General features: G+C 42.0%; 1 protein-coding gene across 3 annotated transcripts in view; it reads left to right on the top strand.

The window, feature by feature from the left end:
- Positions 1–24,486, top strand: part of ABCC4 (ATP binding cassette subfamily C member 4) — a 246,341-nt gene that overhangs the window by 169,739 nt on the left and 52,116 nt on the right. For all 3 annotated transcript variants that reach the window (XM_034665378.1, XM_034665380.1, XM_034665379.1), the window contains exon 21: positions 19,799–19,949. In XM_034665378.1, coding sequence (XP_034521269.1) covers positions 19,799–19,949 — 151 coding nt within the window. The remainder of the gene's footprint in view (positions 1–19,798; positions 19,950–24,486) is intronic.

Here is a 24,486-nt window from a genome sequence, read left to right as displayed (position 1 = left end):
GATTTGTATTCCAAAGGAGCTCAGGGCCAGAGAGTAAAATTCAGATTTCCCAGCCCTTAAATTTAATCTCTCTGCAGCTCCTGGAGGGAACTCGATGTGCCTGCTTGGCAGACCATTGAGGCTCTTCTCTGTGTTACACACACCCCTTTGGCCCAACCCCCAATGGGTTCCCCCTTCATTCTTCAAGGACCAGCGGAAGTCTCTCTTCCCATTAGGGAAAACTTCCCTTGAACACTCTGTCCTGCAATAAAACCATCCCTATGCCCTGTGCGAGGGCCGGGATCCTGTCACCGTGGGGATCCTATCACCCTGGCCGAGTGCAGTGCTAAGCATCTCATTTCAGCCTCACCTCCAGTCATTCAGGCCATACTTACTGAGCACCTTCGGTGTGCCAGGCGCTTTTCCTAGGACTTGGTGTGTAGAACCAGGCGTTGGCTTCTAGAAATGTACATTCCAGTGCAGAAGACAGATGGGAAACAGGGAAAACTATAAGGCAATTCCAATAATCTCCTAGTGCATTAAGGAAAGGAAAGTGTTCGCAGGTGACTTCAGGGAGTGCTTGAATGAAACATGGTGATCAAGGATACGGTGATGTTTGAGTTTAAAAAAAATAGGAAGGAAATGGCCATGCAGAAAAGACCTGGATGCAGGTGGGTGGGAGAGCATGCTTAGGAACAGGAACAGGTGCAGACGCTGAGGATGGGAGCGAAGTGGGAGTTTCCCAGGGAGAGGGAAAGCTGGGCGGTGAGCAGAAAGGAGAAATGGGCAAGAGGGAGCTTGAGGCAGAGGCAGAACGGGAGCACATAGGTTAAGGGCTTTAGCTTCTCTTCTGCATGCAGTGGGAAACCACTGGAATACTTCAAACAGAGGAGGGACATCATGCTCACATTTCAGATTGAAAAAAATATGTATTTGACACTAATCATAGGGCTAAAAGTATTGTAAATGTTTTAAATCCTCAGTATGTGTGTAATCCCTTAAAGGCAAGGCTCTGGGGCTCTATTGCATGGCACCCCGTCCCCCACAGCGCAGCTTCAGAAACCGAGGCAGATCTGTACTTGGTGGTGACTACAGTCACTGAAGTTGTGAACACTGTGTTGTCAGTCCCCGGACAGGAAGGTGGTTCTCTGCAGTCAGCCTGGACCTCTTGTCCTTCCAACAAGCTACCCTTTCTCAGCCAGTGGCTCTCAAGCACCAGGTTGCCACCAGCTGAGTTAACAGGAAAGCGTCAGGATGATGTAGGATATCTTTTTTTGCAAAGTTGAATTTTCTCAGTTTTTCTCTCTTAGATACTTGTGTTCTAAATACAGTGGAGTGGCTCTTAGCCAGGAGGTCTAAAGTCATACAGAAGGTGACATGTCCGCATTACCTGGAAATAGCAGTCATCCTAGCTAATGTTGAGTGACTCCTTCCTGGGTGCCAAGCCTCGTTCCAAATCTTTTATTTGTATCATCTCATTTTTCTGGCAACTCAGGAGGTTACACAGAGTTACTGTGCTGTTCTCACAGATGACGGAAATGAGACTCACAACACACAATGACATAATTGGTCCAGGGTCACGCAGCGAGGAAGTGATCAGTTTGAAGCTTTTATTTTTATAATTTCGAGTTATTCTCATTTATGCTCAGGAGGGAGAAGCAGAGTGCCCCTTTCTGTGTTTCCATCACATCAGAACATTCTCGCTGAGGCAAATCCCAAGTAGAATCTCAGATAATAATTAAATGATTTGTCATCTGGTGCCTATGTCTCCTGCCCAACAAGTCAATCCCATGCTATTTGAGAGACAAACTTCTGACAGTTGTGGTACTGGCCTTTTTTTTTCCCCTTTAGAATTAAGGGTGGACAAATCACTTTTCTCCTCCATAGATGCTTTTTGAAATGTCTGTTGGTTGTAAAGTCCAGACTAAGACCTACTATTTTCAGAACTTTATTCCTTAGCTTGTGATAAGCCTGATTTCAGACACAAGTATGGGAGAAGCTGTGACTGTTTTTTAGGCGTGCACACGAGGAGATAGAAGATACCATATTTACACATATTTTGACACATGTTTCTTTGGGTTGTGATATACACAGCTCTGTGGTACTGTTATGTAAACAAGGACAAATAATTGGCTGTGATGAAAACGAACATTTCTTGAAGTTTTGTTGGAAAACAGAAACTTTAAAACTATGAAGAACAGGAGATTCAATGCTGCACTGGGAATTAGAAATGCATTCCTTATAGACAGTGGCACAGATATTCTAAAGTTAAAAGTTAAATTGTTAAATTTAAATACTGGAAATAATATATAAACGGTGTACAATAGCTTTATCATTCATACAACAGAAATAAACACTGTATGGTTTAATTAAAACAAACGTCCAAGTAGTTTAAATATTGAATACTATGAAAAACTGTCAATAAAATAAATTTTAAGGGAGCCTGGGTGGCTCAGTCGGTTAAGCGTCTGCCTTTGGCTCAGGTCATGCTCCCAGGGTCTTGGGATCAAAGCCCAGGTCGGGCTCCCTGCTCGGCGGGGAGTCTGCTTCTCCCTCTCCCTCATGTTCATGCTCTCCGTCTCTCTAAGTAAATAAATAAAATCTTAAAAAAAAATAAATTTTAAGGTTTTATAATGTAGGCATTAACAGTCTTTTCTGTGAAGATAGGAGTCTGATGTACCTGAGTTCCGACAACAGAGCTCGTCAGTGTTTTTCATATGCATACATGTGCACACGTGTGTAGGCAGAAATGCATATGTACCGTCAAGGAGCAGTTATATCGTTGATACATAACTCTTTCCAGCCAAGTAGCTTGATGCTCATCTTAAACTTATGAAGCAAGGAAAATAATGTTTGTGGCTGGAACAGAGGGTTTTATGTAGGGCTCTGCATGAATCACAGTCTGCATTTTAAGACAACTTTGAAAACTTGTCTGAGGAATTTAGATTTGAACCCATAAACATTTGGCCCCTTCCAAGGTCTTTGAGCAGCTAAGAGGGTGCTTGCCACGTAATTTTAAGGGAAACGAGAATGGGTGGGGCATCTTTCTTCTTGGGAAATGTTATTCCGGTGGATTTTACTGAAAATCAGCAAGGTTTGATGATGTGGTTTGCGTTGCGTGGGCACCGTGGTTGCCCGTGAATTGTGCCCTTGGCCGCTTCTGTAAAGGGTCTTAATGTTTTAGATTTCTCTCTCCTCTGTGCACTCACCTGGAAAAGTTTATATGGCCAAGGACTTCTTCCTCTTGCCTTGCTGGTTGCAGCCGGCGTCCGCACTGGCGTCTCAGGATTGGGCAGCAGGCCACCTGGTTCCATGACGGTCTCCAGTGAGGCGTCCCTGGGCTTCTGGCTCTTGCTTCCCCCATTTCAGTTCAGTGTACCGCGATGCCAGGGCCCCAGGTTGATTGGGAACCTGATCGTGTTTCGTGATCAGATACATTCTATGAGGCTGTCTCGTTCAGGAGATTTCTGGATGAAGTTAGTGAAACACACACTGAGCGAAGCTGGAAGTTACTTCTAAACCTGTCGTTGCCCCTCCAGAGATAAATATTAGCCTTTACTTGTTTCTTATTTCCTTCGCTAACAAGTGTTCTAGATCGGATGGCAGAGTCAACCCCTGTTCTTGGTATTGAAGCCATTCCTCCACTTTCTCCCACCCCTGCGTTTCCTGATGCTCTTCCCTCCCTGTTGCATAAAATGCGCTTTTAGTGGCTTCTCTGGTATGCGAATGCTCTCTGCTCCCTTCTTTGGCCTTGTTGTCTTTCCCTGGAGTCTGTCCTGTCGTGCCCTCAGAGAGCCACATGTTCCTTGTCTGTAAAATAGAGACAGTGGTATTACTTCACAAGGGTTGTTGTGAAGACAAAATGAAGTTGCTTTAATAAAATGCTTAGCGTAACGTCTAAGTACACGTTAGGCACTAAATAACGGGTATTTTTAAAGCGCTACCTATCTTTTTAAGTAGGAGGAATAGTTTGGCACTATGTTGCATCATAGTGAATTGTCACAGAGTTGTGGGGCCTATAAATATCACCACATGAGTTTGTATCACAGAGATTCTAAGTTTGAGCTCCCTGGAGATTTTAATGGCTATTTTTACATGTAGACTCATGGAGTCACAGTCAGTGAATTTCGTAAGGAACACTACATATTTCATATTAACAAACTTAAGGCAATTTCTGGAAGCTGCCCCCTCCCCCCGGTAATATTTGAATAGGGACTCTCAATTATATAGAATTCATGACCTGAAACAGTGATCACCTCCAAGAAGTCTTCCTACTAGCAAAACAAGTCAAAAGGAAGGTAAGAGGCCGGAAGTTTGACTTAAGCATTTTAATTAAAAAGAAAAAAATGCTGGGCTCCTTGAGCATGTGAACTTGCACACGGCTGCCCTCAGCAAAATGCTGTCATTTATTGAGGAACACTGAATTGCAAAACCTTTCTTCCCCACACACCCCTCATCCAAGAAAAGAAAAAAAAAATCAACAGCTTCACTGAGCTTAAACTGACTTTTCATATCCTTTCATGGAACACAAAGGGCTAATCCTGAGGCCACTTGAGCCACCAATGCAGGCAGTGGTGGGGACCACCATGGAACGTGTCATTCCCCCCTCACCACACACAAAACACATTGACTGCAGCTTTATGAAGTGAAAATGCCCGAGAAAAAAGAAAATGTGAAGGAGGTGTCCGCAGTCATTTCTTTCCAGAGGGGGGAGCACGGAAGAAAAAGCTGCTGCATCTGGATATGGAGAACAAAGCCAGCCTAAGACTTGGGTACAATAGGTTGGGTCACTTGCTTTTATAGACGCAAAGGAGTGGAACTGCCTTTCCTTGTCTCAGTACCACTGACCCTTGCCTTGCATTGTGTAAAGATGTCAGGGAAAGTGTGTAGAAAGCATTCCAGCCTCTTTCACTGAACAATGACGTTGTCATTTTGAGATTTCTATGGCGTGTTGACCCCTTCCCCCACTCCCGCCCCAAAATCCCCATTGGACAAAGGCGATGGTTAGTTAGGCTGCCTGGCTCTCATTTGGAAGATCTCTGTTTTACCGACTTTTTAAAAAGTAAACTCATCCATTTTAACGGAACCACAGTGCTTTCACGCTTTTAAAATCAACACAAAGCATTTAGCCAGAGCTGTGGCAAGGATGGAAGATTCTAGGAAAGTGCCAGTCCCAGCGATAATGAATGATTCATACAAACTGCCAAGTTAAAGTGCGTTTCCTTGTTAAGAGAAGGGAGAACTGCTGATACGGGTTACTGGAAATATTTACAAACACTTGACCCTTAGGTTTCTGAGATCGGGGTGATAGGATTCACACAAGCCCACTCATGTGATTCCTTTACCTGTCTTTTTTTCTTTTGTTTTGTTTTGTTAATGGAAGATGAGACGGTTGGTATTTCCCCGGCATGATGGTTCGCACAATTAGAAAAGCAGCACCGTCCACATCAGCATCGTGACAGTTAATCACCGGGGACCCTCCCAGGCTGGCAGCTGGTGCCCAATTTGTCCGTCCCAGCATGTGTACTCCAATGATAATGTTTGTCGTTTACCAAGAAGCTAATTAAGACCTAAAGAAAAAAATAAGGATCTCATTTTTATCAAGCAGGGTGGTATTGTGCAGAGCATAGAACTTTACATTACGGCAATATTGGATGATGGCCATTGTAGAACAGTGGCCCCTCCCGGGGCGCTCTTGCCTTGCCATCTTGCATCTTTAGGGATGATTACATGGGCAGCGGTTGCTAGGGAGAGGAAAGTGGCCAAATATTTACTCTGTTGGAGGACCTTTAGAGTCTCCATATGCTGTTCTTGATTACATTCCTTCAGTCCTAGCTATTTGATGAGTTTTGGGGATGAGACGAACAAGAAGAGGGATGGACTGGAGAACTGGCTTCCATTTTAGTGAAGTCTTGCCCTTGTTATTTTCTGTATGGATCTCTCTCTCAGATCTGATGTGGAACATGATTCATTGTAGTCTATATTGTCTTTTGCTGGTGAGTTTCATGACTCACTTGTTTCTTGGAGCCCTTTCCATGGGTTCATTGATTTAGTGTTCTCTGATCGGCGTTTGCGTTGAGTCACAAAGGAGATAAGAACATCTCTGGTTGAGACTGAGGGCCAGCGCTGCATGTCAGATACTCCGGACACGGCTCGGGAGCCATGTTTTTCTGAGGCGCACAGGCTGGTTCTCAGTAGCCCTCCCCTGTGCCTTCCCCTTCCCTCCCCACAGGGCTCCCCAGGAAACCACCATGTGACATTATGGCTGTGTATTCACACGTTGCCAACACCTGCCTGAGCATGACCAAAGGAATGGGAAAGGAATTCTGTGTCATAATCTTTTTTTTGAGCCTATTGATATTTTTACTGAGGTATTGTTTATATTCAATGGAATATATTTTTTTTTAGTAGTTTGAGGAGTTTTGATAGTTGTGTTGTCTCCCTGGGACAGACTACCCGAAATAAGACATAGGACCTTCCCATCACCTCAGAACGTCTCTCTTGCCGCTTTGTAGTTAATTTCCAGACCCCAACACCTGTCCTGGATTTCCACTGACATAGAATCAGTATTCTTATTTTGGGCTACATACATGTAAATGGAATCAACATAGTACATGTTTTTATGTGGCTGCCGCCTTTTTTTTTTTTCAGATCCTTTTTGCGACCTATCCCTGTTGCATGTCTTGTGATTCATTTTTTTTTTTCCTTGAGTGATACTCCATTGAATGACGATTTCACAATTTGTTTATTCCCTAGTTGTCAGACATTCGGGTTGTTGATTGTTTTTAGCGATGAACCTTCTTGCACAAGTGTTGACATATGTTTCATTTATTTTAGGTCAAACACCTAGAAATGAAATTGCTAGGTCATAAGATATGTGTAGGTTAGCTTAAAAAGTTACCATAAAGTTTTTCAAAAATAGTTGCAACATTTTATATACTTACCTCCAGCCGCTCAACATCTATGCAACAGTTAGTATTATCAGACTTTTTGATTTTAGCCTTTCTAGTGGAGATTGGTTTCATTGTGGTTTTAATTTGTACTGCCCTGATGATTAATGGTACTGAGCTTCTTTTCATGCTTGCTTGTTGGCCATTCAGATATCATCTTTTGTGATATATTGGTTCAGATCTCTTGCTGATTTTTTAAACTTTAAAAAATTCTTTTTGTTGTTGATTTACAGGAATTGATTGATTGATTGAGAGAGAGCACGTGTGCACTTGAGAGGTTGCCAGGTGGTGGGGGGAGAGAAAGAAAATCTTAAGCAGGGTCCATGCCCAGCTCCATCCCATGACCCTGAGATCATGACCTGAGCTGAAATCAAGAGTTGGGCGCTTAACCCACTGAGTCACCCAGGCGCCCCCTTTATGTATTTCTTAATATTACTTTTTAAAAAATACTAGTTTAATCTAGGCCTTTTTTGAGTACTTTTCTTCCAGTCTGTGGTTTGCCTCTTTTATATTGTTAACGAAGAACAAGTTTTAATTTTGTTGAAGTCAGATGTTTGCCTTCCCCCCAGCCCCCGTTTTGTAATCCATGTTTTTTTGTGTCCTAAGAAAAAGATTCTTTTTGTATCTTTAAGGGGTGTAAAGAAACTTTGTTGTCCTACCTTTTTAAAACTTGAGGCATCTCGTATTAATTTTTGTGTATCAAATGAGGTTCATTTGTTTGCTTCTCCCGTTATTTTATTCACATTTGTTATAAAGACTTTTATGCATTTAACTGACTTGGCACCTTGGTTAAAACTCCTTTGACTGTTTGTGAGCAAGCCTGTGTCTCTATTTTGTTCCACAGGTCTGTTTATCTGTCCTTACCCCCACACTGCTGCTGTTGTTACTGTACGTTTTAGGAAGACGTGAAATTTAGTAACTGTGCTGCTTTGTCAGGATTGTTTTGATCATTCTAGATCCTTTACTAGAATATATAAATTTTAGAAGCCTTTCAATTTGTTTTTTTAAATAAAAGCCCGCTGGGATTCTGATACTTCCTTTTAACTGTAGATTAATTTGAGGAGTCTGTGAATCTTAACTATATTAAATCTTTCGGTAATGAATGTGGTGTATCTCTCCACTTACACAGGTCTTCTTTAATTTTAGGAGTGTTTTGTAGTTTTTTGTTTAAAAATTTTGCACTCCCGGTTAAATTTATTCCTGAGTATTTGATGTTTTTTTAATTCTATTTTTGGGATTGTTTTTAATATCGTTTTCCAATTGCTTGTTGCTAGTGTACAGAAATACAGTTGATTTATGTATATCGGCGTTGTATCATTGAACTTGTGAGCTCATTTTGCATTTCCTGGAGGTGGTGTTTCTTTTGTTTCCTATAGAATTTTCTACATATACAATCATGTCAGCTGTTCATAATGTTCATATATTTTATTTAAAATATATGATTCGTATTGCTTTTTCTTACTGCTGTGGATGGAGAGCTAGAACTTCAGTACAATGTTGAAGAGAAATGATGAGAAGATCGTCTCATAATCTTAAAGCAAAATCTTTTAATGTTTTTCCACTAAGAATGATGTTAACTGCAATTTTGGGGATAGATATCTGTTACCAGATTTTAATTTTTTTTTAATTCCTTATTTGGTGAGAGTTTTTACTTTTTTTTAAAGAATAGCTGTTGAATTTCGACAGATATTTTTTCTACATCTCTTCAGATTCATGATTATTTGCCTTTACTCTTTTAACATGATACATTATACTGATTGATATTTACAGGTTCAAGTAACCTTACATTCCTGGAATAAACTCCACTTGGTCATGTTGTCACATTTTATTCATGTATCGTTACATTCAATTTGTTGATACTTTGTCAAGAATTCCTGTATCTATTGTTCTTGAGGGATATTGGCTGGCAATTTGCTTTTCCCTGAAATATTTTGTCAGCTTTGGTATCAGAGTTATGTGGGCCTTATAAAAACAAAATGGAAAGTATTTCCTCTTCTTGGTGGTCGGTTTTGGGTGTCCACTTGGCTAGGCTACAGTCCTTAGTTATTCAATCAAAAAGTAATCTGAGGGTCGCTGTGGACGTGATTGGCGTCCATAACCAATTGTCTTTAAGGAAGATTATTTTCGCTAATCTGTGTGGGCCTGCTTCAGTTAGTTGAAAGGCCTTGGGAGCTAAGGCTTCCCTGAAGAAGAAGAAATTCTGCCTGTGAACAACACTATCATCTCCTACCCAAGAGTTCCAGCCCACCTTTCTAACCTCCTGCCCTGCAGATTCCGGCTTGCCAAGACCAATTGGATTATGACTTGAGCATCCTTTTTATATTGTTAGATTGAGTTTATTGGTATGTTGTTTAGTGTTCCCAAGGCAGTTTGTTTTATAATTTTTCTTTTTTTAAATTTATTTGTGTGTGTATATGTGGGTTTTTTTGTTTGCTAGTTTTGAGAGAGAGCATGCATGTGCCCCGGGGGTGGGGGTAGGGGGAGGAGGGAGAGAGAGAGAGAATCTTAGGCAGGCTCCACACCCAACGCAGGGGCTCAGTCTTATGACCCCAACATCATGACTTGAGCCAAAATCAAGAATTGGATGCTAAACAGACTCAGCCACCCATGCGTCCCACCTTTGTGTGGTTTTTATATCATGATGAAGGTGGACTGAAATTCTCTTGAAGAATTTGGTAGAATTTTTTTTTCTTTTTTTTTTTTTTTTTTTGCACAATCTACTCGTGAAGCCATCTGGGCCTAAAACTTTTTGTGGGAAGTTTTAAAATTATGCATTCAAATTTTTAAATTGGTATGGAATTATTCAGATTTTCTTTTTCTTCTTATGTCAGTCTTTGTACATCATTTTTCAAGAAATTTGTCCTTTGCATTAAAATTTTGTAATTTAGGGGCACCATGGGTCACTCATTTGGTTGAGCGTTGGACTCTTGGTCTAAGCTCAGATCTTGATCTCGGGGTTGTGAGTTCANTTTGTAATTTAGGGGCACCTGGGTCACTCATTTGGTTGAGCGTTGGACTCTTGGTCTAAGCTCAGATCTTGATCTCGGGGTTGTGAGTTCAGGCCCCACGTTGGGCTCCATGCTAGGCATGGAGCCTCATTTAAAAATCCTTTTAAAAATTTATCAGTACAATGTTTATCATATGCTCTTTTTAGTACCTGTGCTGTGTTATCCCCTTTTTAATTCATGATAATGGTTGTTTTCCCCGCTTTTTTCCTTGATCAGGGTTTTATTAATTTCATTAGTGCTTTTGAAGAGTCAAGCTTTGGATTTGTTGATTTTTCTCCTTGGAAGTTAGTTTTTGTCTCATTAATGTCTACTTTTCTCTTTCATTTTTCTGTATACTTCAGTTTAATATGCTGTTGTTTTTCTTAAGATACCTTTTTAAACCCTTGACTTTTAGCCTTTCTTTTTTTCTCCTTTGATAAGGCCTTATTTATTTATTTTTTTAGAGCAGTTTTAGGTTCACAGCAAATATAAGAGAAAGGTTTTGTATGTATCCCCTGTAGTCCTTCTTTTTTAAAAAAATTTTTTAAGGTAGAAATTTACCTCTAAACACAGCTTTAGTTGCAAACCTCAAATTTTAATATTAGCAGATTTTTATTTTCTTTTATATCAAGATACTTTCTAATTTTATTATAATTTCTTTAAACCAGATGTTAGGGAAGTGTATTACTGAACTTCCAAATATTTAGTGACTTTCTGGTTATATTTAGGTAATGGATTTTTTTTGTTAAATTCACTTAGTTCAGGGATGCCTGGGTGGCTCAGTCGTTAGGCGTCTGCCTTTGGCCCAGAGCATGATCCCAGGGCTCTGGGATTGAGCCCCACATCGGGCTCCCTGCTCCGCTGGGAGCCTGCTTCTTTCTCTCCCACTCCACCTGCTTGTGTTTCCCTCTCTCACTGGCTGTCTCTGTCTCTGTCAAAATAAATAAATCTTTTTAAAAAATCCACTTAGTTCAAAATATATTCTGTACAATTTCTGGCCCTTGAAGTTATTGGTATTTGCTTTATAGCATAGTGTATGTTTAGTTGAAAAGGATGTATTATACAGTTATTGGCTGCAGTATTGTATCTCTCTTAATCAGATCAAGTTTGTTCATGTTTTCACATCTGTATTTTTATTTTTATCTGCTTATTCTATCAGATATTGAGATAATAAGTTGGTTAAAATCCCGCACTGTGATTATGGACTTGTCTGTTTCTCCTGGGTTCTATTAGATTTTGCTTTATACATTTTGGAGCTGTGTTATTAAGCATATATAAATTTAGGTTTTTTAAATATATTTTATGGATAAATTGACCAATTATTCTTTTGAAATGTTTTCCTTTATTTTTGGGAATGCATCCTAACTTAAATGCTTCTGTTTAGTGTGGTATAGATAGATACTCCAACTTTCTTTGGGTTAGTGTTTTCAAGGGATACCCTTTTCCAACCTTTTCTTTCCATCTTTATTTTTAAGGTGTGATTTCTAAAAGTAGCATATCGATGGGCTCAGTCCTTGAATTTCAAAATAAGCTCTCACGGTGAGAAAAGGTAGAAGGAAGCTATTGATCAGGGAGATACACTGAAGGTTAAAAAAAAAAAAAAGTACTGTGTTTCCCTAACGCTTTCTATTGTTGTTGGTTAATAAATTGTAAGCCTACCACCACCATCCACTGTTCAGTGGAGTTAGCTATGACTCAGGATCAAGAGCTGGTATGGATGTAAAAAGATTCAAGGCCAACAAATGGAGGGCGAAAGGAGCGATTAATGTATCTCAAGGAAAGGACAAGTTTAGAAAAGTTTAATCTTAAAGAGAGATTGTATAGTTGTAGTCATACAAATACGACACACCAGCATTGCATAAAGTCTTGATTTAACAGAGCTGAGTTGGGTGAAGTTAAAAGAGACAATGACAAAGGAGGGATCTGGGAACCAAACTTGATTTCTGAACTCCCTGAGATATGCAGGGCACCTTTATAAGGATGTCCCTTACACCTGCAGACTTAATAGGAACCCTAGGTCTGTGTTAAGGGTTAGGAGCTTATATTTAAGAGCCTTCCATATTTGTTCCTTTGCTTTTATATATCCAGTAATTGAAGAGTAACGAGGAGGTGATGGGAATTACGTTTTAGTTCTTAATACTTTGAGTTTCGCTTAGGCTGTTCAAAATTTTACTGCCTCCACAAGGATCTTGTATTAGCCAGGAGCACAATCTCTGTGATAGTCATTTCATTGAAAGCTTATTTTTTTTTTATCTCATATGTTTCCAGAATAAATAGGTAGAAGAATCTCTCCTACACCCACATCAGTAAACAGCTTACTGATTAAGAACTAGGCATCGTTTTTTTCTTCTCTCTAAATCAGAAGAAAATCTTGCCGTGTTTTCTTGCCAAGAAGTGAATCTTGCTTTGTTTATTGCACGTAAGTCCTATCTTCTGCAAAATCAGTAATCGTTTAAGGCTATCTGGACGATTTGTACTTATCAGAACTTGGAACTGAATTTATAAGAGTCTGACTGACAGCAGAATTCAAAGCTTTGAAATTCCTTTGAGGTGTTAGCAATCTTAATGATCCCGATTTTATTTTTTAAGACTGTAAGCAGATAATAAAAGTACTGTTTACTGACTAAGTGGCCCTCTGATTAAATACATATTTCACTTTGTGCCTAATAGAAGTCTGAGAGCAAGCAAGAGTTCAAATAAGAATGGGGTGAGCCAGAAGTATGGATGACATATTTATTTGCATAAAATAAGAAGAATACATTTTTACTGCTGTTTATAGGAAACATGTTCCTTGGCACAAGCTTCACAAAGACTAGCAGGAACAGAATCCCATGGAATTAAGTTTAAAGTAAATTGTGGGTAGATACCTAGGAATTCCTATAGGGCTGTAAGCAGTTGGGTAGTTAAATGCCAAACAGACAAACCAGTCCTTTTTTTATTACTTGTGCTTGTGAAAGAAATATGTTAAAATCTGTAAGGTTAGGGATACAGTATTAATTCTGGAGGAAGATACGTCCTGGGGAGACTGTTTTCCCCGCCATCCAAACACAAATACAAAGCACGTAGAATAGTCGTGTTTTGGGTTTTGGGTTCTGGGTATTTATTTAAGTTAGATTTGGCTCTTCCCCTCCTTCCCCCAAATCTGTTTGCTTTCTGGGCTTACACCTCATAAAACTTCTATTTTCTTATTCAAACAATATTTCTTATATCAGCATGTGTTTGTGTGTTCTATTAGCAAGCATTTTTAGGACCTTTTTAATGATCGGCTCTGCTCTGGGAGCCGAGCAGGCTGCTGTTCTCTAGGAGCTGGGAATTTAGGACTGAGTGCCTCATGGGGGAGACCAGATACAACCACAAGAAACCCAGCAAAACTGTAAAATGCAAAAGAAAGGGAAAACATAAAACAGCGTAAAGTATGAATCTTTATATGGGGTGCAGTATCACGCAGAGATTATAAGAACAGCCTTGGGGGCACAATGACTGAATTTTCAAACTTTGGGCAAATCCCTAAACCTCTCTGAGTATCAGCATCAGCTTCCTTCCTTGTGGGTGGAGGTGATAATCCCTCCCGTTCCGATTGAACGTGTGGATGAAATGACATAAAGCATGTGAAATACTTAAGAGCTTGGACACATGGCAAGCTTCATGGAATGTTATCCATTGTTGGTATTGGGGGCGGGGTAGGGCAATTTTACCTTTCTTTGGTTGTTGTTGTTTTTTAATAGAGATTTTATTTATTTATTTGACAGAGACAGTGAGAGAGGGAACACAAGCGGGGGGCGGGGGGGGAGAGGGAGAAGCAGACTCCCCATTGAGCAGGGAGCCCTATGCGGGGCTCGATCCCAGGACTCCAGGATCATGACCTGAGCCAAAGGCAGACGCTTAACGACTGAGCCACCCAGGCGCCCTCTTTCTTTGGTTGTTAAGTAAATATGGAGATTTTCTTCAGCGTTATGAGGAAATTTGCCATCGGCGCTAAGAGTAAAGCAATGTCGTTTTTCTCAAGATTTGTAGCTGGGCAGTTTTTCAAACAAAGCAGTTAACATTTTTCATAAAAATTTTTTTTCCTTTATTGCTTTTGTAAACCGCACTAACAGTTTATTTAGATGCCCATGTGGTTTAATCAGAAAGTGCAGCAGCTCGTAGGACAGCTTCCTTTCTGAGGAAGAGAGGTTCCTTAGGCACCCATTCCATGGGATGGGAACAGGGTCCTCCTGGTATTCAGACCACTGTCGTCGTCTACCAAGAAGGCCAACCTGGAGTGGACACCGCTAAATTCCCTGGGATTTACCAGTGCACAAAATCCAGCTTTTGTATTTCCCTTGATACCGACACTGGTTCATGATGGTGAGCTAGAAGACGCCAAGCTGGTCACTTCCTGAGGCCATACTGAATCATCTGGTGTTTGGTTTGGCTTGGTGTGGTTGATTTGGAGGTTCTCCACCTTTTTCCTTACTCTCCCAGGCGTGCTGAGCAATTTCAGGGCGCGAAGTCTTCACTAAGAAGTGAGGCTTGAAGCAGAAAAAGAATACGCAATAAGAAAAGAAAAATCTCAAAAAATGTTGAGTTGCCTCTATTATCTTTTTTTTTTTTAAAGATTTTATTTATTTATTTGACATAGAGACAGCCAGCGAGAGAGGGAACACAAGCAGGGGGAGTGGGAGAGGAAGAAGCAGGCTCATAGCGGAGGAGCCCGATATGGGGCTCGATCCCATAACGCTGGGATCACTCCCTGAGCCGAAGGCAGACGCTTAACCGCTGTGCCACCCAGGCGCCCCATGCCTCCATTATCTTTGGGAGGCCTACAGGTGGGGCGAAAATGGAGAGGGCTGAAAATGTAGTACTTATGAGGTTTATTGGTTCTCTTATTTCAAACGTGCATATTCACACAAAATAGACCTCAGATAGGATAGCCATAGAAGAGCCACAGCCACGTTGGTAGGTGTGATGACATTACCACCTGCAGGGAGTGGTAACCTCTGCTCTGATGTGTCCCTGGGTAGTACTAAGTTGTTCCAGCGGTTAGAGTGAGCCATGTCTCGGGATCCAACTCCCATGGTATTTTTAAGATTCTTTGGGCCCATAAGTCTGTCAGTGCAGCATCCCTCCTCTTCAGACTCCTGGCATCCAGAGCACATGGAAGGGTAATAATAATGGTACTTAGAATGCTAAGCTTGGACTGCTAAGCACTTTATATACATTATTTCATTTAATTCACATTACCTCCCCTCAGCCTTTTATGTTGGTGGGATGTCCCAGTAAAGACAAAATGGTGAAATGTGTTACCTTTCCAGTTCCTATTCCAGAGGATTGGTCCCAGACCCTGTCAGATAGCACAGGCTAACGCAGTTTCCCCCAGCCCGAGGCTAACGTTCTCCGTAAGCTACAGAATTACTCTGAATTACGAAGAGTCACATGCCCTCTCAAGTGAACGGCATACAAGAATTGTTTGTATTTGTTCATGGGTTCATAGATTTTGGATCGAATTCCTAACTGGTATGTTGCAGCTGGGATGCAAGAATATCAAAATAAAGATTACTCTTAGATCTTGGGCCTCAAGGCTTGGCTCATGTGCTTCTGGGTCAGTGTGCTTCTTGCTGTGTATAGATCATTGTGTCTTTGTGTCTTAGCATGATCAGAGAGGTACAAAAGCGCTGGTGGGGTCATCAGATGGGCTTGGAATCCAATCAGATGGGAGGAACTGAGGGTGTACCTTGCATTAGGCTCCTTGGAATTCCTGCAACTCTGGAAGGAAGAAATGAGATTGGCTTCAAGGAAGGGATAGGGGTTTGTTTTCCACCAGAATCTTCTGTTTCCCCCTTCAGAATATTACCCTTTTTGCTTGGATACCATTTTTTGTCCTTTGCTGACTTCCATAAAGAGTTTGCCTAAAGGGGGCGCTTGGCTGGTTCACTCAGTAAAGTGCAAGACTCTTGATCTCAGGGTTGTGATTTTGAGACCCATGTTGGGTATAGAGATTACTTAAAAAAAAGTGTGCTGGCAGTAAAAGATTAATATATGTCTATACACAAATATGTATAAATGTAAACCTGCACGTTATGTTTTTACAGTGCAGTATAACAACTAATTCCCTGCGAGGCTGGCTATGGCATGACCCACAAGTAGAAATAAAACTCCTTTGGAAACCCTCTTTGAATTGCTTCAGAATTTGGGGGCATCAAATCTGAAAGACCTAACCTAACTTGGGAGTTTCTGTGAGTAGCAGTTAGTGGTCTTTAATGGCTACCCAAGAAAAGAGAGCATTGGCACAATTCCATTGGAGCCCAGTGTTTTGAGCTTACCTGTGCTGCCCAGGTAATCTGCTGGGCTTGGTTAGCCATAAAAGGGCCCCACCCTAGGGAGAGCCAGATAATTGAAACTGGGGAATAATTGTTCAATCAAATGATGTTAGTCTGCTAAAAAAAATTATTATTATTTTTTTTGTTTTGTTTTTATTTATTTGAGAGAGACAGAATGTGAGCACGAGTAAGGGGGAGGGACAGAGGCAGAGGGAGAAGCAGCCTCCTCGCTGAGCAGGGAGCCTGACTCGGGACTCAATTCCAGGAACATGACCTCAGCTGAAGGCAGACCCTTAACTAAGCCACCCAGGCACCCCAAAAATTGTAACTTTCAATAATTTTATGATTAATAACATCTCAGATTTTTTTTCCCTGACAACTAAAAGTGGCAAGCCTCATGATTACTTAAGACCGGACATAGAAGGAGCTAGAAGGAGCCCTCCTCATGAGTATGAAGGAAGAAGCTTGGCTTCCTAATTGGTGTAGGAGGGTGGGATGCATCAGTGAATCCAGTAGCTGTCAGAAATTGGTCAGGTGTAGGTATGAAAGCAGAGCGGCCAGACGGCCCTGTTTTCTCCATTTATGGTTGGACTTTGTTCCTTCAGAATTCCATGCCTCTTCACTTTGGGTTTTGTATGGACACCACAGTAGAGACTAGCAGAAACCATAAGAGCACAAGTCTACATCAAAGTACTGCAGTTTGATTCACCGGGGTTCCTGTCCACACATTCATAATTCTAGAACTTTCTTCCTTCCTTCATGCTCCTGCTGCTTGCAGGATTCCCTGCGTAGTCACTGCTCCTGGCTTTCTCCATAACGCAGCAACATCCTGGGAGAACTTGGGACCACCACTTAACCTCCTAGCTTTCACATCCCTTACTGTAAATGGAAATGACAGCTCCTCCTTTTCTCATTCATTCACAAGCTGGTTGTGAGGATGCTCTGAGAAACCTGATTTGAAATAGCCGTGAGATGATAACCTGTGTCTCTGTCAGGCATTACCTTGCTAATCCTTTCCTCGGAGATGTGCCCCGGGGCCTGCTGCCCTGGCTGCCGCCTTCTGAGAGGCCAGAGAACAATCTACATTAACCTTTGCAGCCCGGCTCCCTCTTGGGCAGCGTGTCCATCAGCTGTGATTACCACTGCAAGTTATTCATTGCCGCTCTTTCTGTTTGTTAAATTGGCCTGTGAAATTTGGTCGTTAAGTCCCAGAACCTTTTTTTTTTTTAAGGTTTTATTTATTTATTTGACAGAGATAGAGACAGCCAGCGAGAGAGGAAACATAAGTAGGGGAGTGGGAGAGGAAGAAGCAGGCTCATAGGGGAGGAACCTGATGCAGGGCTCGATCCCACGACACCGGGATCACGCCCTGAGCTGAAGGCAGACGCCTTCAGGCGCCCCAAGTCTCAGAACCTTCTAAAACGTGTTCATGGATTCTTCCCTGTATTTCCACCGCCTCCTATGCCTTGCACACATGATCCTGGGTTTGTATCCATCTGAGTTCACAAACTTTGGAGGCCTTGGCCCATGCCATGTGAACGTACCCCCTCCCACCACCCAATGACCCACCGTCTGAGCAGGCAGATGCAGTGTTGCTTGCATTCGTACCCCCTGAAGTTGTGCGCCATGATGTCTTGCTTTTCCTGAGAAGGATGATTACTTCAGTCAGCATCATGCAGTGACTTGGGTTTCTATGCTTCCTGGTCTTTTTAACCAGTATCATTTCCCAAGATAAAATTATCTCCCGGGATCAAGGTCATGGTTGAGTGTTCCTAGAACTCCGCTCAGCACCTGTATGTAGCCCACACCTGACATGTAGCGCTTGCCAATGTTATCATCATTAGCCTTTGAAATAAAGATTGCACATGCTTATCCTAATAGAAAATGTAATATCCAGATGACAAAATTTATTGTTGTTTTGTCAGTAAAACAAATTTTTTGTCATATTTTCCTTTGAAATATTTATTTCAGAAATATGATGGCCTGGCCTGTAAAAATGGGGCATCGAGGATCAGCCTCTTCTTTTTTTTTTTTTATTAAATTGATAGTTGACACGCAGTGTTACCTTAGTTTCATGTATACAACAGAGTGCTTTTCCTACCCTGTACTTAGGCTGTGCTCACATGTGTGGCTACCATCTGTCACCATACAACACTATGACAGTACCATTGACTCTATTCCCTATGCCGCACCTTTTATCCCTGTGACCTATTCATTCCATCACGGGAAGCCTGTATCTTCCACTCCCCTTCCCCCATTGTGCCTGTCCCTCAGCCCCCTTGCCTTGGGCGACCATCAGTTCTCTGTATTTATGGGTCTATTTCTGCTTTTTGTTTGTTTCCTTTTTAGATTCCACAAATAAGCGACATTATGTGGTATTTGTTTCTGTCTGACCTTACTAATCATGAGGCAAATGCAAATCAAAATCCACAATAAGACATCATCTTCTACCACTCAGAATGGCTAGCATCAAAAATATAAGAAATTACAAGTATTGGTGAGGATGTGGAGAAAAGGGAACTCTCATGCACCATTAGTGGGAATGTATATTGGTGCAGCCACCATGGAAAACAGAATGCAATATTAAAAAATACCTATCACTGGCCTATCCCAATCCCCCATCCCCCTCCCCTCTGAAACCCTCAGTTTGTTTCCTTATCAAAACTTTTCATCAGGTTTCTAAGAAATATCAAAAACTTGTTGCATTGTATTTCTCTTCTTTGTTCTTTATTAGGTATGCTGATGAACTCTGAAATTCCTTAAGTAAGGTCTTTAGAGGAAAAATTAAGGACAAATTAGGGGGTTCAAATATGTCAAGAATGTTCTCCTGAACAGTAAATAGTTGCCTTTACATTGAGGGCAAGCTTAAATGTATCATGACGGCTAATAGGCTCCCTGGCTCTCTGGCTTATGCTTTGCAGTCTTGATCAAGTTGCCTTTCCTCTCCCTGTGCTTCAGTTTCCATCTGTAAAATGAGATAATACTAGTATTCTGTAGGGCTATTCAAGGATTAAATGAGTTAATACGTGTGAAATATGTAATGGGTAGCCCTGTACCCTGTATGCAGTGAGCACTCAGTAAATGTTAACCGTGGATAGAATACCAAAAAAGAGGAATCCCCACTTGTAAAGGTAAACACTTAAATTTTTCCACTGAATTTGTAATTAACCACTTCTTTATCCCTACATGTATAGTTGAGTCTTAATGGAGTTCTCATCTCTGTTTCTCACTTGCTGATTTCCCTGATAGTATCTCTTAACTCCTGATAGTTTGGGATTCAAGTCCTGCTCTCTCTCAGACTAATAGGGGAGATTGTATTGCCTCTCTCCTAAGGCTACTGAGCATATCAAAAGAACTTATATCTAGAAAGTTCTTATTGTGTTTGGCACGTTGCAAGTATGCAATGACTGTCATCAGGACCACCTGTAATATTCTGTTATTTCTTTGATGGGAAAGCATCCCCAGCCGTTCCAACAAATCTTTGGAAGAAAGGGGTTGAATCCTAACAAAACAACCCATTAAAGTCTATGTTTGAAGAGAATTCTTCATAAGAAGCCCTCTGTATCTGTTTTCCCTTTTACAGACATTTCTACAAGTTTTGGGTGTGGTGGGAGTGGCAGTGGCCGTGATCCCGTGGATTGCAATACCTCTAATTCCCCTGGGCATCCTTTTCTTTGTTCTTCGGCGATATTTCTTAGAAACGTCAAGAGATGTCAAACGCCTGGAATCTACAAGTGAGTACAGAGGCTCTCAGGTTGGGAAGGCGATTTGGGCTCACTTCCGTTTATGCCATAATTAAGGAGACCCTGAAATCGTGCAGATTTTATCTTCCAGATTTTTTCCTCCAAGTTAACATTAAATCATTGAATACTCTGTCCACAGTGAGTCCGTGTGGCCCTTAGGGCAAATGGTGCTGATGGCCTGCCAGGTACAGCTTTGCAGGGCAGCACCTAGGAAGGGACAAGGAAGTCTGAGCAATAAAGCTATACTGGAATGTGAGCCATGAAGATAGGGGCCATTTCTGTCTCTGTCATGATGTACTTCCCAGCATAGAACAGGCACTCAGTAAATGTTTTTATTTTTTTTGTTTTTTTTAAAGTTTATTTATTTATTCGATAGAGATAGAGACAGCCAGCGAGAGAGGGAACACAAGCAGGGGGAGTGGGAGAGGAAAAAGCAGGCTCACAACAGAGGAGCCTGATGTGGGGCTCGATCCCACAACGCCGGGATCACGCCCTGAGCCGAAGGCAGACGCTTAACCTCTGTGCCACCCAGGCGCCCCATCAGTAAATGTTTTTAAAGAAATATTTCATGTTGGAACTAATACAGAGCAAAAATATGGAATTTTTCTTTCCCTGAAGGTTCTAGAAATGGCAAAGAAAGGGAAAGATTAGGGAAAGGAGAAGAAGGTGTCATATGTCAGAAGTGATACATTTGAAAAATATATTATTATCACATACTCAAAAAATGGCAAAAAAGTTGTGGTTGTTAAATGTTTCGAGAAGATAAGCACTGTTATTTTCAGTCACTCTTTATTATCACTAGTATTTCCTGTCATGCCACAGTTTGAAGTCCCCCCACCCCCAGGCTGTTCCTATAAATGGATCCTGAATATAATTCCCTTGGGAGGACACAGGAGAGGGTTCTGTTCAGTATGCATTTAATTGTTCTCTAGTCAACTTCCTGGTTTTGGAATCATTGGAAAACACAGTTAATCGTAGAGGATGAAGTAATTCAGAGCTTATCTCATTAATGCACACACATATTTCATTATTACTAAAACAAATCATAAGGAGAGTTGATTGTTATATTTAAAAAATAAAGGGGGTATAAAGACCTAAACAAAAGGAAGATGTTTGCATCAGAAACCTCAACTGTAGATACTCACTGCGAATTAATACCAACCTAGCTTTCTGGAAGTCAGGCTAAGAAGAGAAACATACGGGGTATCATGGTTCTCCAGTTTACCAAGCGGAAAAATACAAGTTCATCAGGATACAGGAGTTTTTTTGTTAGGACGTATGTGTGTTTATTTTTAATACATTTTGCTTTGTTTTAGAGCATGTGTGAGGCGGGGGAGGGACAAAGAGAGAGGGAGAATCCCAAGCAGGCTCCACACTGAGCACAGAGCCTGACACAGGGCTTGATCTCATGACCCTGAGACCATGACCTGAGCTGAAATCAAGAGTTGGACGCTTAACTGACTGAGCCACCCAGATGCCCTTATGGTTAATAATAAATTTTTGAGAGGGATTTATCATAAGCATTTGCATAAAGGATAATGGGCATTGATTTTATAAAAGCTATAGAAAATTTTTTCAGTCCTCTGAGAACCAGCTAAACTACCGTGAGGTGTGGTTTTGCGAGATGTTTCCTTGGGGTGGTGGAGCGGTGTTGTTCAGATGTGCGGACCGTCGTGCTGATGGGATGTTACCATGGCGGGAGGTGGAGAAGGCGGGAGAGTAAGTGATGAGCTCCAGCCAGTCTTTTGTGTAAACAGCAAGGCTTCAGACATTTATGATTGGAGGCCACTCATGAAATGGAGTCTGTCATCATCAGTCTTGTTCCAGAGGAAGTCTCAGTTTTATTTAAACGAAGTCTCTGGAATAAGAGATTTTTTCCTGGAACAAGGGCCACTTCCCATCCATGTGGAAGTGGAGAGCGGGGGGATCGCCTGAGTCTTTTTCAAGAAACAGTATAGGATTTTCCCAGGGCTTGATCTGGAGATTTTGAGAATGTTAGCATGGCCCCTGTAGGATATTTGGAAATGATGTGGAATATTCCTGCACCCCAGTAGGCTACAACAATACATTAAGTACAGATATTCCTACCTCCACGCACCCAGATAACCAAACGTTGGTGGCCAGTTGGTTAGAACTGTGTGTTGTCTTCTCTCTGGGTTGTGGGTCTGTGCCATAAGTAACAATTCTTTTGTTATCTCTAAGCAGTAAGTGATAGTATTTCTTGAGGCCACTGCTGGACCCACTAGCAAAAAGGAAGATAAAAGGGGGATACCTGATTGCTATGGCCACAAGGTGGAAATCTGCTTCCTCCTTGTGCTTTGAAAGGACTGTTGAAGTCCCAAGGATGATTTTCAGGTCTAGCTGCCTCTGAAATCTCTGACTGACATTTAAGCCACTTTAATGACAAATCTGTAGTTAATCATGATGGTTTCCCATTTTTGCAGAAGTGAGCATGGTAGCACCGTTCAGTCATAAAGAAGTGCATATAACCAGGATCTGCTTGGTTGCATTTTTCTAGCCAGCTCTCATCATTTGGCCGTGCCTGAGTTGTGAAGCCACATCCAGATTCCCTATGTAAGGGTACTGTGATTGGCTAGCAATGTCTGCCATGGGCACTGCTGGGGAGGGCTAACTGTGTGTTGCGTGTTTCAGACCATAGCCGCTCACATCTGCTGTTGTTCTCATGCTGGATTTCCAGGGACTTTGAAATGAAGGTTCTTGATAAGATACACAGTAATGAATAGGGCTACTGGATCTGCACAAAGGACAATTTGGGGTCTTCTAAACTTAAACTACAAAGTTAAGAGAAAAATGCATTTAGTCACATGTTGGCATCTTGATTTAACCTGATAATTTTCCCTCTGAGACACTGTGGCAGTGATTAAAAAGCACAACCTTGGGAGTAAGAGCCAGGTCTGCCCCCCAGCGCTACCACTTGGGTTAATTTACAACTTGGCCAGGGCTCTTAATCCTTCTGCCTGCTTTGCCCTCTGTCAAAGATATAATAGCACCTGCCCTCTGGTGCTCTCGCGAGGATTATTTGTGTTGATGGTTGTAAAGTGCTTCCTGGCCACATGGAAAGGTGCTAGAACCTTGAACATGAGGGAATTAAGAACATAACTAGCAGGCCTCACCTAATATAAATGGTTACCTAAGCAGGGTTGTCAGCCGGGCCCTTGAGGCAGTTCCCTGCCTTCTCCCTCCTGGGGAGGGTTTGCAGTTCTTCTAGGGTGTGTTCCAAAGAGTCCTCAGGGTCATGGGACACAGGGTGTCAGTCTTGTGGAAGGTAGGGCTGCATTTGTCTAACTGCTGGCCAATGCCATGGGTGCTGTAGAGGTCTACTTCAGGACAGCCAGCTCAGTCACTGTGGGGAGAAAGGCACTGTATTGAGCAAGAGAATATACCAGAGCCCTAGTACTCCGTTTCCCTTTGTGCCAGTTAGTTTTCATTGCAGACCCTCCCGTTCACTCATTCATCCTGGCATCCCGCTCAGTCCTAAGTGGGGTGTGAAAGAACAGGATAGCTTTTCCCAGGTACGGAATGGTGCTGTACCGCTCGTAACTCTTGGGTCTGAGGTAAAGTTGGTGATGTGGTCTCTGGGTACCCCGGTGTTCAAGGCTGGGACAGCCCCTGATTTCTGGAGTCGACCCTGCTCTGAAACCTTGCCAGAGAAAATCAGCCACAACCTTGATCTGCTGACGAGGGAAGCCAGTGAGGGTGACCACACGGAAGCATTTCATTCAAGGTCTCTCTCCCTGACCAAAGGGCCACATCTCCTTCCTTCTCAGAACTGTGGTCTCAGAAATGTCCCAACATTTGCTCAAGAGATGAGAACATGATTCTAGTGAGTACTCTGTGCTTTCTGGAGCTGGACTTTTGGTACTTTCTTGATAGGGTCATGGCCTGGAACTCAGTACTGAGTCCTCCTGCTAAGCACCCTGTTTCCATGTTGACTATGTTTTGGGCATGTGCTAGGGAATGCAAAGAAGGCCTGTTCTCAGAGCTTCCAGACTTTCTTATTTAGAGCATGGGCTTGGTCCCTTATGTTCATATTAATGTCTTAAAAAGTACAGATTTAATGGAAGCTAAAATGCATAAAGGCTAAAGATTCCTCAGTATAATTAAGAGAGAGGGTGTTGTGGATCCTAGATCAGAAACCAACAATTGGACAGTCCAAACCACCACTGAATTCACGTAAGGTTGTTTGCCTAAGGTAGATACAAGGGGAAGTGTTAGTTCATGCCTCAGTTCAGAGAAGGTTTTTTTCTTGAAAGCAGCATCCCAGGCGAGGGCCCTTAATGCTTAATATCCCAGTCAGATATCCCCAGTCAGGAAAGAGGCCCTCAGCCCAGTGCATCCGATCTTCCCCAAGCCCCAGTGTCTCACACGGAGAAGTCTGCTCCTTCTGTGCTTAGGAGCTGTGGTCACCAAGCTCTAAGAGGAGGTCCTGTGTCTGCACGTTGGTACCCAGCACCCCCCCATACCTGCAGTGCCCGTATGCACAGGGCATGACTGAACTCTCACACGG

The sequence above is a fragment of the Ailuropoda melanoleuca genome, chromosome 7, assembly GCF_002007445.2.
Source record: "Ailuropoda melanoleuca isolate Jingjing chromosome 7, ASM200744v2, whole genome shotgun sequence".
Lineage (NCBI taxonomy): Eukaryota > Metazoa > Chordata > Mammalia > Carnivora > Ursidae > Ailuropoda > Ailuropoda melanoleuca.
The sequence above is the reverse complement of the archived record's forward strand: the minus strand, read 5'-3'. Positions and strand labels throughout refer to the sequence as shown.